The sequence below is a fragment of the Phodopus roborovskii genome, unplaced genomic scaffold (assembly GCF_943737965.1).
Source record: "Phodopus roborovskii unplaced genomic scaffold, PHOROB, whole genome shotgun sequence".
In the NCBI taxonomy this organism is placed as follows: Eukaryota; Metazoa; Chordata; class Mammalia; order Rodentia; family Cricetidae; genus Phodopus; species Phodopus roborovskii.
The window spans coordinates 14,446-32,296 of NW_026126211.1; the positions used below are offsets into that span (position 1 = coordinate 14,446).

At 37.9% G+C, this 17,851-nt stretch overlaps 1 protein-coding gene across 1 annotated transcript in view; it reads right to left on the bottom strand.

Annotated features, from left to right (window-relative positions):
• Nucleotides 1–531: 531 nt before the first annotated feature.
• The window catches only part of Phex (phosphate regulating endopeptidase X-linked), a gene marked incomplete at its 3' end in the record, with an annotated part of 70,465 nt that continues 53,145 nt past the window's right edge, over nucleotides 532–17,851 (bottom strand). Inside the window, exons 8-11 of the mRNA XM_051179616.1 lie at nucleotides 16,213–16,296; nucleotides 14,853–14,998; nucleotides 3,063–3,156; nucleotides 532–660 (exon numbers count right to left, since the gene is read on the bottom strand). Coding sequence (XP_051035573.1) covers nucleotides 532–660; nucleotides 3,063–3,156; nucleotides 14,853–14,998; nucleotides 16,213–16,296 — 453 coding nt within the window. The remainder of the gene's footprint in view (nucleotides 661–3,062; nucleotides 3,157–14,852; nucleotides 14,999–16,212; nucleotides 16,297–17,851) is intronic.

Below are 17,851 nucleotides of genomic sequence, written 5' to 3' on the forward strand. Positions count from 1 at the left end.
AAACATAAAACTATCCATGTGGTGATGGATGTACTGATTTCACTGTGGTAATCACTTTACAGTGTGTACCAAATCATTATATTATATACCTTTGGTATATATAAATTTTACCTGTCAAATGATCCTCAGTAAAGCTGAAAGAAAAATATATATCCTGTCCCTCAAAGCAGCTTAAACAGATGGAGAAAAACATATAACCATGGTGACAAATATCTTTAAATTCATGACCTTGAACCTCACCTAGACTTAGATTTTACATGTTTTTAAGCACCCATACTAAATGTCCTTAGTTATACTGGCCGACTCCTTTGGACACCTATTGCATACATTCTCACTCTTCAAACCTTCAATATCTACTCGCCACCTCACATTTGATGACCGTTATTCCTGTTTCCCTGAAAAATGCAAAGAAGCTGAATAGAATATCTGTGAATCTCCACATTCAGACTATGAATCATCACATCTGCCAGATGTGCCTAGATGACCACTATTCTGTTTGTTTGTCTTTAGCATCCAGGAAGCTCCACTTACCATCTCCTTCTTATCTTCCTGGAAATGAACATTCACGAACATTTTCCCCACAACGTAAGGGAGGGCGCTTTCAATAAAGTTAACACATTTGTCCCACTGAGGCAGAAGAGTTGTGGTCCCCTGGATTACCTGTGGAAGATAATCAAGAATCCAATTTGAGCTTTGTTTGAATAATATTTATTGCTTGGTGGGGGGAGTCAACTCATCTGAAGAAAGCAGTCTACAAAAAATAATCCCCGCATCGCATATGCATGCCAGATAGGAAAGGCTAAGGTGAATCGGATGGAGAAAATAAAACTGTTTGGCCCTAGTTTCTAGCTACAACTAGATGAAAATGTTTTGACAGTGGAAAAACAATTCATTTCACCTTTATTCTAATTTTCTCCATTAAGCAAAACATATAGAAGATGGCATAGCTTTTCTGCAGCAAGTTGAGACACAAGGGGATGTGGTTTAGGATCCAGACAATACTTAGTGTCTACTGAGAACTGCAGTTCTACCAGGGAAGTTTTAGAATTTCAGGTAATCAAAGTTCTTGTTAGCAGACCAGCAGACCATATCTCACCATGAACAACCTGGGAAGCCCATTTACACAGTGTCATAGCAGAGTAAAATACAGATGTAAATGCTTTTCCCATCTGCTCTGTTAGACTATTATAAGAAAACATTCATAAACAAGTAAGGGACTTCCAAAGCAGGATTTGAAAGTGCCAAGGTTTACTCTTGGGGATGAAAGCACAGAAATAAATGCCACGTAAGTTTTCTCTGGAGGCTGGAGTGTGCAGGCAGACAGTGAGGGAGGGAGGCCTTGATAACAGTGGCCTAGAATACCCATACACAGTTTTAGAGACAGGTTGTTAGAGTGGGGCAAAGGGGATTAAAACTTAAATTCATCTCTCCTTTTTTTCTTTCTGGGAACAGGACCCTCCTCAGAGGTAAGAGATGAAGCTATTTTTAAAACCTCCAGGGAAAGCAATCCTACAACCTCCTTTGGCAATTCAGTATTATATTTAGCACTTCATGTTCAAGAAACATCCCCTTATACCTAACCTGAAATTTTCACACACCACTTCTTACACCTCGCTCTCTCATTCTCTTCACAGTGGGGGTGGAGAGCAGCTGGGTACCATCTTTTATGTGATCCATAGGAGTTAAAAATACACACATGACAAAAATACCTACTTGTTTTCTATCTTAACTATTTGATGTGGCCTAAATATAAGTAATTACTTCATGCTTACCTAACTCCTATAAAGTAACTTTTTATATTCTAGTGACTATAAAGGGTCAAAAGTTGCCCATTCGGCAACTACATCACTGTCCAAGTATAATGGGCCACTATAAATTTGTGTATTTGCTAGTTTCTCTAAGAATTTAAATGAATGTTAAATGAAATATGAGTTTATAACATTTGACATTCACTTTGATTTAAATTGATAGAAAAATAAAAATACTTTTTAAAGCCATAAAAACCTTAAGTCCTCTAAGCCGTGGCAGAATTAGACAAAAGCCTCAGAAATGTAGATGAAAGTAACATCTGTCTGTATAAGTTGGTAGGCAACAGAGGTGGGTGAGAAACAAAGCCTCTAGGACTAGGTAAGTGGGGGAAAGAAAACGAATTCAGGCACTTGAGTATATCATGGAAAGAAACTGAAGTGGGTCTAGCAGAATTAGAATAGATTTAAGATAGAATATCTAAATAAAGTTAAAGACACAATTCTAACACCAAATGAAAAATGAAGCTGGAACATTCTATATATAATTAGAACACGGAGAAACCCTGAAAACCATAGTTACAGTGAGAGATCATCACATTGTATCCATCCAGTATAAGTGAATTTGTGGATCCTTTGATGAACATCTCCTCTTTCCCAGCCTCCCTCCTCCAACTTCTACTAACCACAGTCCTATTCACTATTTTTTATCAACTATTTCATATTCCACATATATGTGAGATTAAACAACATTTGTCATACTGTGTAATCAGTTAATGATAATTTCATATTTCAATTTTGATAAAATAGACCTTTGATGTTCTCAACACAGAAGTGATAATACATTGCTAAAACAATGTCATTATTTTGACAGAATTTTTCTATAATGCACTTGTAGATCAAAACATCATACTGAATCCCACAAATATACAATTAACCACAGTGTTTGCCAGTGAAAGGGCAAAGGAATTAATTGAAATTTGAACTGCTTTGAAAATGACATAGCGATAAGAAACTTCAAAACCATAATTTCAGCTAAACCAATAAAAAAAAAGTAAAAATGAGGGATGTTTGAACAAGATTGAATTGCCCAAAGTATTACTCTAAATATTATTATACAGCCACAATGTAGAGCTTGGGGTGCTTTATATTGGACACAGGTACACCTGAATGAGATGAACTAATGCAAAAATGTTTAAAGGAGAGTTTAGGCTGTAAGCTCCCTGCATTCCATTCCTAAAGATTATTGTTTTACTGGAATGGTTAGTATTTGGACTATTCCAGCATGTATGAACATTTTGATATTTGTTAACTTACCCTTGAAAATTCCAGCCATCTATATTGAAAGCGCCTGCTGAGGTTAGGAATTCTGGAATAAACCATTCTCCACACCAAATAGTTGGCAATAGTTCTGTTAAAGGAGAGAAATAAACATTTGTTACAGTTTAGGTCATATCTTGTTCCCTGAAAAATACCTTCTGAGAACAGTTGGCAAGGATAATATAAGGTCAATGAGCACCACCAAAACTGATTTGAAGATTCTGGCCCCAAAGCATAGTCCTTCCTCCAGTCTCCTGTGTCAAATTACTAATTCAAATTCAAATTAGTAATTCAAATTACTAATGACCTAATCCAATACCTGTGTATTGTTGGCTTTTCAGAAACTAAAATCAAAGTATTCATTAATAACAATCATCTAAAAATTTACTTTGTTTCTATAAGCTCTAAATGTGTGAGCCCAAGCAAGTCACCTAAGCCTTCCTCATTATCTTTCCTTGTGAAACAATGAGATGTCCTCTGCTTCACAAGGTGATTGTAAGGTTAAAATAACAAAATAATTAACAGAGTGAATTTCTAAGTCTCTGTTGACCTCTAAACATATGAAGAATCTCATGGGTTCTATAATGCCCTGATACACATGTCAAAACTCTGTTCTATTTTAAGTGCTACTGTTTTCTATAAGGAAAAGAATCCCTAACCTCAGAAAGGTCTGTGGTCTGAGTTCATTTATACCTCACCCATGATGATGGATACTTAATGACCCATCCCTTCTTAGCTGTGCCATTACCATGGTGACTAATGACACACATTCCTAAGTTGACTCCTAGGTCATGCAGAAATGTGAACAGCAGCAAGACATGATGATACTAACCCACCCAACAAGAACAATTCACAAGTTCATTTGCATAATACTGCCACAATACACATGTTCTCCAGGGAGCAAAATAGTTCTTGAATATATACAAGTATAGAGATGTTTGTTTTAATTTATATAGACATACAGATTACTCTATCAAGAACATTTTTGAGATAGGTTTTCACTATATAGCCCAGGCTGACCTCCTTATGCCTATATCTCATAAATGTGCTGGGATTACAAGTATATGCCCTCATACTTGAAGATTTGAGTATTTTTATTTTATGTGCATAAGTGTTTTGTGTGCATGTGTGCACCACATATGTGCAGTGCCCACAGAAGCCAGAGTGGGTTATGATTCCCAGGAACTGAAGAGTTACCGATGGTTGTGAGTCACCATATGAGGGCTGATAACTGAACCCTGATCCTCTGCAAGAGCAGCAAGTGCTCTTAACCACTGAGTCATCTCTCCAACCCCTCAAAGAATTATTTTTAATAAATAGAAATAGAAAATTTTAAAGATAAAATGTTTATGGACATGGATTAATTTTTCAAACATCATGGCATTCATACTTTAATATATATTATCTGCATAAAATAATGTTAGTGTGACAAAGTATGTAAATATGTGTTTCATATAGTCTTCTTGACTATTTCAGAAAGTTTTGGCATACCCTTGTCAGATCTGGCCCGGTCACCACTGGTTTCCCCTTCTGGCTAACTAAAATGACATACTAGTATAGATTTCCTTAATTCCTGTTTATCTAAAGGAGGGATTAAGTGAGGGAAGAAGGATTAGATGGAGAGAGTATGGATAGAGATGACTAGAATGGATGGCATGTAGGAGGCCATGTAGAAATCTAGTCCAGTGGAAACCTCCTGGAAACTATGAGCCTGACCCTAGAAAGGTTTCCTAGTAATGGAGGATATGGAGCCATATTCTGTAACCATGCTAGGATTCCAGTGGTGAGACTGGGACTTCAACCCAGCCTTTAAAAAACCTTTGACCCACAACCTATCCTGCCTTCAAGAGTGCCAGAAACCAGAGGCTGGATGGCACAGAGACCTAGGGTAGAACCAAACATGACTGACAAAAAAAAAAAAAAAAAAAAAAAAAAAAAAAAAGACAGTACCTAGCCCAATTGTCATCAAAGAGGCTTCCTCCAGCAACTGATGGAAGCAGATGCAGAGACCCACAGCTAAACATTAGGTGGAGGTATTGGAGCCCTGCAGAAGAGGAAGAAGTGTAGGAGCCAGAGGGGTTGAGGACACCCAGGGAACACTGCCCATGGTATCAACTAAGCAGCTCTCATAGATGCTCACTGAGACTGAGACAGCAATTACAGAGCCTTCATGAGTCTGTGCTGCATGCTGTGGTTTTTTTAGCTTGGAATTTTTATTATATTCCTAATAGTTGGAGAGGGGTTGTTTCTCACACTTTTGTCTGCTCATGAGATCCCTTTCGTCCTACTGGATAGTCATTCCTAGCCATGATATGAGGGTTTATACCTAGTCCATTGCATCTTGTTATGCCATGTTCAGTTGATATCACTGGGAGTCTACTTTTTTTCTGAAGGGAAATGGAGGAGCAGTGGATCTGGGGGAGAAGGGTGGTGGGAAAGTGCTGGGAGAAGGGGAGGGAAGGGAAGCTGCAGTCAGGATGTATAATATAAGAGAAGAATAAAGAAAAAGTTAAGACAAAAAAGAATTTTAAGACAAAGTCTTGCCCTCAGCCTTTTAGTGTTTTGGTCACTAAAAGAAACACACTATCTTGGACATTCCCTTTTTCCCTACATACCCTACGCAACAAGACAAGAATTCTCACTGAGCATTTACTGTTGACTGAGCACCCACAGTCAGTGTGATGGTTAATATTGCCAACCTGACAGGATCTAGACTCACTTGAGAAACAAACCTCTGGGCAAACCTATGACAGATTATCTAGGTTGAGTTAACTGAGGTGGGAAGACCCACTCTGAATGTGGGTGGCACCATTCTATGGGCAGAAGTGCCAACTCAAATAAAAAGAAGAAAGCTAACTGAGCACAAGCATTTATTTCTCTCTGCTTCCTGGCTGTAAATGCAATGTGACCAGGTGCCTCGAGCACTAGCCACCCTGACTTCTCCACTATGATAGACTATCCATGTAAACTGTGGGATGAAATAATCCTTTCTTAGCTGGGTGTTGGTGGCACGTGCCTTTAATTCCAGCACTTGGGAAGCAGAGGCAGGTGGATCTCTGTGAGTTTAAGGTCAGCCTGGTCTATAGAGTGAGTTCCAGAACAGGCTCCAAAGCTACAGAGAACACCTGTCTCATAAAAGAAAAAAGTGAAAGAAAGAGAAGGGAGGAAGGGAGGAAGGAAGGAACCCTTCTTTCATGCTTTTATGGAGTGTTTTATCCTACCAGTGTGAAAAGGAACTGATATAGAGTAGAAGAAAATAGTTCAGCTTGTTAGTATATATTCTCTTAATTGGTCAGACATAGTATAATATTTAAGAGACCCTTCTTTCATGGACTCAACACATCCTGAACACCCAAGTATGTATTCATAGTTCTGGGTACTGGAGAGACGGAGAGGTGAGAAAAATATTGACTCTGAAATAATTAAGCTTTTAACTGAATACATAGATAATTGAAGTGTAGAATCATTTAGTGAACTCTTCATCACACAGTCAGCGGGTTTCAAAAAAGTAGATTCAGCTGGAGAGTTTTTGTTAAGTGCATATGCAAAGGTGCCCCAGGTCAATTCAATGATCAGTTCTACAGTAAGACCTATCACAAATATTATCTTTAAGTCCTGCCCCCCACCAAGGCCTATGTATAGACCACTGTAATAAGTCATGGAGGCTAGCCCAGAGCCAGATATGTCTAAAGCCTGTATGCTTTCCCAGACACCACAGAGTGATATGTGAAAGACACTAATTCAATGGCAGTTTCCTGACCAGTAACAGACATCTGAAAACATTTACAAAAAATCTATGGAGATCAAAAAAGAACAGTGAGGCTTTTCTGGCCAAGACTTTACTAAGACAATAGCATAACAAGATCTCTGAGAGGTAGAAGATGGAATGTTAGCTGGGAAGCTACCCAGAGAGACAACAGCACTGATGAGTTGTTTCATTGTGTTAAAAAAAAAAACTGCTGACAAAATACTATGGGGTATAGTTTATGAGTGATAATATCACCATGCCTGGAACAGAAATGACCATAATGACTGAATCATTACCACCTAATGATCAGACACATCAAAAAAAGAAAGAAAGGAAAAGAAAACTCAGTCTCAGCAACAGTCATGGAAAATAACCCATAATATCCTTCTTTTGATCCAAATGCATTTTTCACAATACAGTAATTTCCCCAAATGGTAATAAATAAAGGGAAAAATCATCCCAGCAAAAAAAATCCACCAGTAGGACAGTAATATGAAATTCTTCCCCAAAGCCTCTAACTGAGAAGATTTGCTATTTAAGAAGTTTTTGGTACACTCCCCCATGTTCTCAAGTATTAGAATCTTACATTTATATTACATTTAAGAGATAAAATACCTTCTGTGATAGTTGGAACAGTGCTGTGGGGTGGCTATTATTATCACCATTTATAGATAGAGAAAGCAAGGGTCAAAAGTCATGAGCCTTTCAAAGAAGAGCTCAATCTCTCCATTTGAATTTGCATTTATTCCTCTCTCCTCATAGCAACTATTTTAAAATGAGACAATGAGGTCTTCTAAAATCCAGACAAATACCTAAGGCATCAGTTCTCAAAGTAGTCCTTGGACCAACAGGTTACACATCACTAGAAAACTAGGTATAAAATCCCTGATACCTATCCTAGCTCTACCACTGTATTAATAAACTGTAGTGATAGGGCCCCAGAAATGTTTATGTTAACACGTCCTACCCAGCCAGTTCTGATATATATCATGGTTGAGAACTAATAGTGTAAGAAAATCCCATCTTCCAAACATTGTGCATACATAGCTCAACTAGGACTTCCTGAACCCTTTGTCAACTCTTAAATTTTAATGTCAACCTGCTCAACAATGTTCATGCAGCACTATTTGTAATAACCAGAACCTGGAAACAACCTAGATGTCCCTCAACTAAAGAATGGATTAAAAAATGTAGTACACTTACACAATAAAGTATTACTTAGCTGAAAAAAAAATGACATCATGAAATTTGCAGGCAAATGGAACTAGAAAACAAAATGTCCTGGGTGAGGTAATCCAGACCCAGAAAGACAAATCGGGCATGTACTCACTCTTAAGTGGATATTAGATATAAAATAAAGGATAGCCAGTCTAGAAACACTAAGTGATGGGAGATGTCATTCTGTAAATATGTTTCTCTTATTGGTTAATGAATAAAGTCCTGTTGGTCAATAGGAAAGCAAGATAGGCAGGACTAGGAGACAAGGAGGATTCAGGGAGAGGTAGGAGGAGATTCACAATGTAGAGACTTGAGAGAACAGAGGTCTGGACCCTCTTTCCGGTAAGATAAGACCACTTGGAAACACTTAGATTAATAGAAATGGGTTAATATTTAAGACAGAGCTAGCCAATAAAAAACACTAGCAACAGGCCAACAGCTTTATATCTAATATATCTCTGTATGTTATTTGGGGCTGACGGGCTGTGGGACCAGGCTGGTGGGAAAACTGCTCGTAACAGCTAAGTAACAAGGAGACCCAAAGAAAGACACAGGAATCATCCTTGGAAGGGGAAATAGATGCAATCTCCTGGGTAACCTGGGAGTGGGAGACACAAGAGGAAAGGGGATAGGGGATGACAACATGAAGGAAAAGGATGGTTGAGTTGTTGAGGGAGGAGTGGGAAAGCAGAAAAAGATATATCTTCATAAAGGGAAACATTATGGGAGAAACCTGATGATAGGGAAATTCTCTAGAATCCACAAGGATGACCCCAGCTAAGACTGCTAGCAATAGTGGAGAGCATGCTTGAACTTAACCTCCCCTGTAATCAAATTGGTGACTACCCTAACTGTCATCATAGAACCTTCATTCAATAACTGATGGAGAAAATTGCAGACATCCACAGGCAAGCACCAGGCAGAGGTATGGGAGTCCAGTCAAAGAGAGGGAAGAGGGATTACATGACCAAGGTGAGGTCAAGGTCATGATGGGGAAATCCACAGAGACAAATGACCCGAACTCATGGGAGCTTATGTACTCTAGACTGAGCCAAACTAGGCATTCTGCAGGTGGGCAACAGTTGTATAGCCTGGTTTGTTTGTTGGACCCCTGACAGAGTGACCAGGATCTATCCCTGGTGAATTAGCTGACAAAATTCCCAAGGAGAAAAGGGATTCTCTCCGTTAACACCATTTTTGTGTTCTCATTTGTGCTTCTCCTCCTCCTCTTCTCTCCTCTTCTCCTCTCTCTCTCCCTCTCTCTCTCTCTCTCTCTCTCTCTCTCTCTCTCTCTCTCTCTCTCTCTCTCTCTCTCTCTCTCTCATCTCTGCCAACATCCCATCCTCTCACTCTCATTCAGATAATATCTTGTAGCCTTATCTTCTCTTTGGCTCCAACTGTCACTGATCTCTGTCCATGGTATCATCCACTGTAGGGCAATCTCACAATGCTCCAATTTATAAAACCTCAGATCTAGTATAAGGTAACACTTCTCCTCTCATTGTCTCATAGTCCTGGGGACAATGGTAGCTTCTTCATGTTAATAAGAACTTGGATTGACATTTTGTATCTTATCTGGCCTTTCATTTTTTTCCTCATCATCTCTGTAACCACTTCTGTATATATTTTCTTTGTTTGAAATAACACTATATGTAGCCCTCTAGGTTTACATGTTAAAATTGTTACACCAATGCATTGGCATCTGATTATGGGACCTTTGAAATTTCATTGGATTTAGATGATATCAAGAAGACAGAACATTTAAAGATTGATGTCATAAGAAATCACAGAGAACATTCTTTCTCCTCTTCCCCCCCCTTTTTTGTCTTTTTCTTCTCTACCCCCCCACCACTCCTCTCATTAATAGTCTCTTGTTCTTCAGATCAAATTACCTAAATCTGAGCAATTCTGGAGCAGCCTCAAATCAGGGAATCAGTAGGAAAGATACAGCAAACAGAAAGAGGGGGAAGTCTACAGTGCTCTTTGCCAAAAGCCTTCTAAGAAAAAAAAATGCATCATTTGTTAATTTTGATGGTTTATAGAATTCCTATTACAATTTATTTTAAACTATAGGTGCATAATCACTAAACATGGAAAAGATGGATGTAACTTGAACGATACAGCCCCTCCTTATCTACTCACTTTTTCTCCAACATCTTTTTCCTATAGCAACCTCTAGATTATGCTTCCAGTTTTACACCCCAACAATTTGTTCCCTCTAACAACAAGAGCCAATGTAGTCCCTGTATCATCACTTCTCAGGGGGAGTCTCATTGCTCCAGAATTTTTTATATACTGTCTACCAAGAGTCAGTGGTTGAAGATGTGGTTCAATGCTAAAATTCTTGCTTAGCACTTGCAAGACATTGGGTTCAATCTGCAGTACCATAAGAAAAATTCCTGTATTACTGTCATCATACCCAATAATTTAGGAGGAGTATCCCCTGCCAGGTGAACAATCAGCTTGATATAAGAGTTAAAGCAGCAGTCAAGAAATGGGCAGTTAATGCCAACCAAGAGTATCTTTGGAACATTAAACATAACAGAATTCCAAGCACTAGCAATATCTAACTAATCAGAAATATACTACTACAGGTTGGACATCTCTAAACTACAAATACAAAAATTCAAAGTGCCCCCAAATCTGAGTTTTTGCATTTTAACACAAAACTACAAGTCACAAAGACACAAAATGCAGGAACACCAAATCTACCTTATGAAATGACCTTCAGTCTAAGTCTAGGTGTACATAAACACAAATGCCGAATTTTGTGTCTACACTGAGATCCCATCTTATCATGTATATGCAAATACTGCAAATTCATAAAAATTCTAAGGTCTAATACACATCTGTTACCAAGCATTTTGGATGTGGAACGTTCAACAAATATCTCTACAACCATGCAAGAAGTTTTGAAAAAACCTATTTTGCATACAGGGACAAGTATGGAACAAAGAGATGGAATATGAAAACAAATATGAACCAATACAGAATATCATCTCTGCTTTTTAATTATGACTCACTGCACAAATCACATCCTATGTAAAACAGGGGCCACTTAGAGAACTTTTCTGAGATGAAAGATCATTATTAATATTGATGTTAGTCAATGTCAAAATGACCTGTGTATAGTTTCCAACAGCAAATTCTCGGAATAGAGCAGTACAGAAACACCAAATAGAAGGGCAGATGGGAAGACGTTGGAAGCAATAAGCTAAAGCCTTCTCTATCCATCCTGAGCCCTAAATAGCCTGTCAGCTTCTAGCTTCTAACTTTGAAGGCAATATCTGTATTCACATTAGTTCCACCATGCCAGATGTTCAACATGGGCCCTTTCCTCTCTTCCCTACCTGAAGAACTATTTCTTATCCTTTGGGATTCTGACCACAGGTCACACAGGGTGGTGGTGGTGGTAAAATATTTAGTTAATGTCTAGAAACTTTAAAGAAATGCCTACTATGTGAGAGGCACTGTGCTACACTTCAAAACTACAAAAGCCATTTCACAAAATGCCTGCCTTCCAGTGTTCACTATGTTGTGGCAAGACGTGGGGAACTGTTAAAAAATAGTCATTTAAAAAAATGGTATAAACTCTTTGATAAAAGTATGTATAGAGAAAACAACCCTTCTCCTCCAGACATACGGGCAGACTCCATTTTCCCGGCTCTCCTATAGTTAGATATGTCATAAGACATGTCTTATGAAATGTTGGTAGAATTGACTTATCCCACTTGCAGGCCATTCTACAAACACCTATACAATCTTTCACCTACTCTCTCTCTTTAGACACCAGATGAATGGAGAGAGTACCACAATCCTAAAGGAAGGTCAAGCTACAAGACAGAATGATCCTATCATATTTGACAGGAACAAAGGGCAATGAGAGTTTATAGACACTTTTTACAGAAACTGGAACATAAGATAATATGGAGACCCAAGAAGACCTTTCCTCAACAAGACTTTTCAGATTACACATGTGAGAGACAAATATGATTGATCAACAGGGAATATAATCTAGTAGTACATTTTTTTTTGCTCAGCACCATGCAAGGTCCTAGGGAACAAAGGATAAGAAGGGGAATGGAGGGAAAAAGAAAGGAGTGAGAAGGAAGACAGACAGATAAAATAGGTATAGAAGCAAGAAAGAAGTCAGACACAAAAAAATTTTAAAGATTGGTCATCAATGGGAAACCTTACTATGAGATGCAAAGTGCTGTCAATCTTTTCAAGACACATAGAATATCTTTAAAATCTCATAAGTGTATATAGAACTCCCATTTTTGATGACTTGGTTGTTGGGAAACCTTTAAAACATCTTGGTTTTATGTTGATCCTTAAGTGAAATTTTATGTGAGCATAATGTCTGCAGGAGCCTTCTATCTAAACGTTCTTCTACAGTTGTTCATTGTGTTCACAATTGGGTAAGTTATCAATTTAGCATGAACTACATGAAAATCCCCCTCCAGTTTTTCCTACTGCCAGTTACTACAAAAGTCCCACAGTTATAAACTATCACTACCAGAGTTTTATGGCCCTGGTTACAAATTAAGCTTTGGAAAAAACCAAATCAATACAATTTCCAAAAGTCTCTACTATTTTAGAATGAAGTTCGGAGTCACCAGAAGAAACTGACTCCCCAGCTCCTGAACAATGAATACACAGTGTGGCAAATACTTCCTTTTGGAAGGAACCACCATGTGCATCTAAATTGTGCTCAGCAACAGGATGACATATGGAGAAAGAAGAGTACTTGGATTTCATATTTTAGTACAGGTTTAACAACCCCAGTCAAGCAACCTGAAACCCAAAATGCTCCAAAATCTACAACTTTTTAAGCAGTAATTTTACACCATACATAGAAAAGTCCACACCTAATTTCTTCAAAAAGTCTCAGTCAAAATTTGTACATGCTACAAATATTATATAATTTCAACTCTTAATATGCCAAGTGTTAGACTGTGCTTAAGTATATAAATTCTTCTGTTTGAGACAAGCATGCATAACAAGCCCATGCATGTTAGAACATTCTACCTTTCTGAGCTGGAAGTCTTCGCTCAAAACCTATGTCTGCTCTGTGTGTGTTCAGGGTCAGAATATATTTTATTTGGCATTTAATATGTGTTTCTTTCAACACAAGACTATTTGAAATGTAAACTGTACTGATTTTAATAATGAATAAAGAATGTTGAAATTTCTATTCTTTAAAAAAGTATAAGTCTACATATATATTTTATACATGCAATACAATGAATTTTGTATTAGGCTTGGATCCCATTCCCAATATAGATCATTAAGTATATGACGACTTTTGGGCCATGTCATTGAATAAGGAATGCTTAGCCTCTATTTTAGAACTACAAAATGTTTACAAACCAGTTTTAAAATACAGTGATCCCATCTTCCCTATCCTCAAAAAAGAGAATCATAAAACTATCCTCAGATGCCTTTTTAAAATTAAGATTCCTGGGCTAGAGAGATGGCTCAGTTATTAAGAACACTAGTTGCTCTTTCAGAGGGCCCAAGTTTGGTTCCCAGAACACATGTGTCAGCTCACAACTGTCTATGAATTCAGTTCCATGGAGATGCAATGCCCTCCTCTTACCTTCACAGGTACCAGGCACCTTCATTGTACACACTTACATATACATGTAGATAAAACACTCATAAGGCAAAATTAAATCATTCATTTACAAAATAAAACATAGATTCCTGATGCCCTGCAGACCTACTACACCAGACTCTGTGGAGGATATGGTGTTTGGAATATGTGTTTTCAACGAGGGCCTAAGGAGATGTGGCACGTGTAACTTGTCCTAGATAGTAAGCACATTGGAATAAAAAGCTTACCATTACATACACTTACACACTGTCAGATTCAATTTTCACATAGCAAATTTCTAAAGGATCACTATTTCTCCCTAAGTAGTGAATTTATTGTTACTTCTTTTTGGTTTTTTTTTTTTCTGTATGTTATCAATGAAAATGGAAGATATCTTAAACAGCTGCGGCTTATTTTTGGAAATCTAGATGTTTCTATGGGGTACATGTGGACATTAGATGCTAAATTTTATTCGTAGGACTTCTGTAGCACTTTTAAAAAGAAACTTATGTTTGGCAAAATGGTATCTGAATAATAAAATATTTGTGTTTTTACCACAGCAAAGCAATTAGTTTTACTGAATTGTTTTTCTAAATTTGTTCACCTTTCATTTTCTGTATCAAACCTAAATGGCTTAATGAACATAAAACTTGAGCATTTTTAGAACATTTTTCACTAACCCCTAAACATTATTTAAAATGAGAAATGTGATCATTTGTAAAGTTGTTTCATCCATCCCAATTTTTCCACAATTTTCTCAAAGTAGTCTTGTCTTTTCAACACAAGTAATTTGGTCTGTTGCCAGAAAATTACTTGCTGACTAAAAAACAGAAAGAAAAAAAATGCAGCAAAAGACCAAGAATGGACTGGAGGGAGGAGTGTTTATCTAGAAATCTCAGGAACATCATTACTAACTATTTCCCAAAACTAATAAACAATTTAGGTTCTCAGAGAAAACAGTATGGAGAAATAAGAAATTGGGGCAAATAAGGGGCAAAAACCATTGTGTATTTGTTGTCATCTCAGCAAGTGAATTACCACAGACAATGATGTGGGCCAATTTATCATAAAGGGCACTGTAATTTTCCCTGTGACTGTTTTGCTGTAACTTTTTTTAAATCCAATTTTCAAAGCACATGAAAAATGAAGGCAAAAAATGAAGGCCTGTTTAATTTATAGAGAAAACAAAAGCCACAGTAAAAATGCACATGAAAGTTCTTACTTCTTCCTCTCTGAGCCTAATATCCTAAATAAATCTTTAAAGTATTGTGGGACGCGGACCACCACATTCTCCGAGGGGCCGATGTCTTTCAAGTGAGGGTAGAGTCTGGTATCAATGACCTTCTTGATATAGCCCAGCCAGTCAAACTGAGGATAGAAAACAAATGAAATCTTTATTAAGGCAGCAGGTAAGAAGAAAGTCATTCAATAAGAGTAGGCTGAGCATAATCCATAACATCCAAATCATTAAAAATGAAACTGCTTATCATTTCCTTATCCACAAGCCGAAGCCAGATCATTGCCATTCAGACCTATGGTTTTCATCACAAATGGAGCCTGTGTTCTGTACCGCAAATTTATGGGACAGTAGACATTCTCATGTAATATATGATGCATTCCCTCAGCTGTTCCAGTCCTATTCACCCACCATCTTCTCTCTGTCTTACTCCCTCAGCCCTACCTCACGCCAAGCCCATCTCTTCTGTCAGTTTAGTTCACTCTTCTAATCCTCTACACTCCCTCCCTCAATACTCTCCCTCTAAATCTCATGTCCCCCTTCTTCTTCCCATAAAAACAGATACAGATGCCTTAGAACAATATTGGTCTTCTCTGTGCAACCTCTCTTATTCCAGGAGGGAGAAAAAGTCACAACAGGATAACCCACTCTATACAGCATTATCGTGTGCCTGTTAAAACAAACACTGCTTGGTGCTTTGTGTGGCTTCACCAAAGGCCATTTGCCAACTCTTTTCCCTTTGTCTGCCTCTAATACTAATGAACCTGAAAACCAGTTACTTACTTGTCTATCACCCACATCCTGACTTCTTGCCCCACAACAGGGATGGTCACATGACCAAATTATAGTCAGAATTAAAAGCCATCTAGGAATATTCTGAAAAGGGGATTTTCTATTTACCCTGGTAAAATAAACAAGTCAGAAGGGACCATGGGTCGGTCCTTCTCCTTCATCTTGCCCTAATGTGGAAGAGCTAAAGTGGTCACTTTATGATCATTTTATCAAAATGAAGTAAAAAAAAAAAAAACCAAGGAGGGTAAAATGTTGAAATAAAGTCTATACAATGTAAAACAGCTGAACCAACATCAACTAGTGCCAATGGCTGTGTTGCAAGAATGGCCTTACCATTTTAAGCCATTATCAGAATCTCTTAGTATTCTCTATGTCAGAAGAAATCACACTGCACATACAAGGATATTTTATGTGATAGTTGAAAAGAAAGATAATCAAATGATGAATAGTAAGTTTTAAGAGTTGCACGGCTAACTTTTATACACAGATGAAATACAACCCCTTGTAAAATATCAGGTAACAGAAAATTTTCTTTCAGAGATTTTTCACCAACCTGGGGAATCATAGCACTGAGTTCTGAGATGTTCATTTTATTATACATAGCCTCACTGGTCCGGTTTTCATGTGGAATCATTATCTGTCAAAAAGACATTTGTGTTATTTTTTTCAAATGAATAATTTATAATTGCATGACAGTTTTTCACATGTGCCAAAACATCTGCATATTATTTTCAAGACTCTGTTGTGATGCCCAGCTGTAGGGAGAAATTTTTTTTTTTAATCAGCATTTTAGACAGGATAAAGAAAATAAAAAGAAATTAGATACCCTCTTCAGTGGGAAATATTTTCCCCAGTACAAAAGAAGATTCCAGAATGCCCTTCTCCTCTACCATGTGAGTGGTCCAAGTCTATTGCTGACTCAGTTTTAAGAACCAAGCTGAAGTTGCACAATTAAGGTCAACATTCCATGTTTACCTATGGTATCCTGACAATGACCTCAGTTCATTCACCTCTAGGGGATGATAGTCAATGACAAAGCGGATGCTATGTGCATATCACTGGTACCTGTGATTTTTTTTTTTTTTTTGACTTTCAGATTTTCCACTGCAGACATTTCCGAAGCTTCTAGCCTCTACCATATTTAAATCTAAGAAATGCAACAAAAACTCTTCCTTATGAGTCTCTTAACTATTGACCAACCATAGCTCCCTTACCCACATTATCATTTTGCTTTAGGGCCTTCTTTTTAGTCCCTTGCACCCATCTAGCCATCTCCCACCTCACCTATAACTCTTAACCTCACACCTCATGGCGGTTATCACTATCTCCATGGAGCATACTTACTGAAGAGTTTGACTGAGTTGTGTTTCTCTAACAAGCCTTTGCAATTTAACTCTATTTCATTCTAATCACCTGGACAACTCCTCTCTCTCTCTCCTTGTTCAGTCTCTCAGACAGAGATAGGGTGGAAGCATGTTTTGTATCAGGCTTTACTTATTCAGATTTGATGAGGCTTTTTTTCTTTCTCAGTCTCAGAAACTTCCCTAGGACTATGCATCTCGATAATTTTGGATATGACCTGAAGACTAAGGGAATGAGAGGAACATTCCTACTAGGCAAAACTCAGTGCACCACAGCTATTTCAAGGCAAAATCACAAGAGCTAAATGACAATTGTCCCTCTCTTCTAAGTCCTTTAGAATCTTATTGTCTCCCTCCCCACTCTCCATTGGAGAAGTGACATTCCCCTTTCAGTTTCCTTGCTGTTTATGAATCCTAAAGCATTGCCTCAGAGGATTTCTACATGTCTTTCACACCCTCCTTCTTTCTCAACTCAGAGCCCAAGATCCAGCTAAAACCCTTTGGCCTCAAAGCTGTTTTCAGCTCTCTAGCAGCTGTTCCCCTCCACACAATGGATTTGTCACTTCATTTACCCTCTCAGCAATTCTGTCTTGCCTCTGCCCAGCTGTTTTTAGATTTCTTTTTGGTCTAATTCCCTGGCTCAAGGCATGGCCTTCCATGCTATTTATCACACCTTTAGTTCAAATTAGTACTCTGGGCCTCCTATTTGTTTTGGAAGGAAATCCAGACAGCCTGTAGACGTGGCTTACGGGCACATCTGCAAGAAGCTTCACAACATTCATGGGACAAGCAATAATAAACTTTTTAAAGTGAAGTTGGGTTCATTAAGAG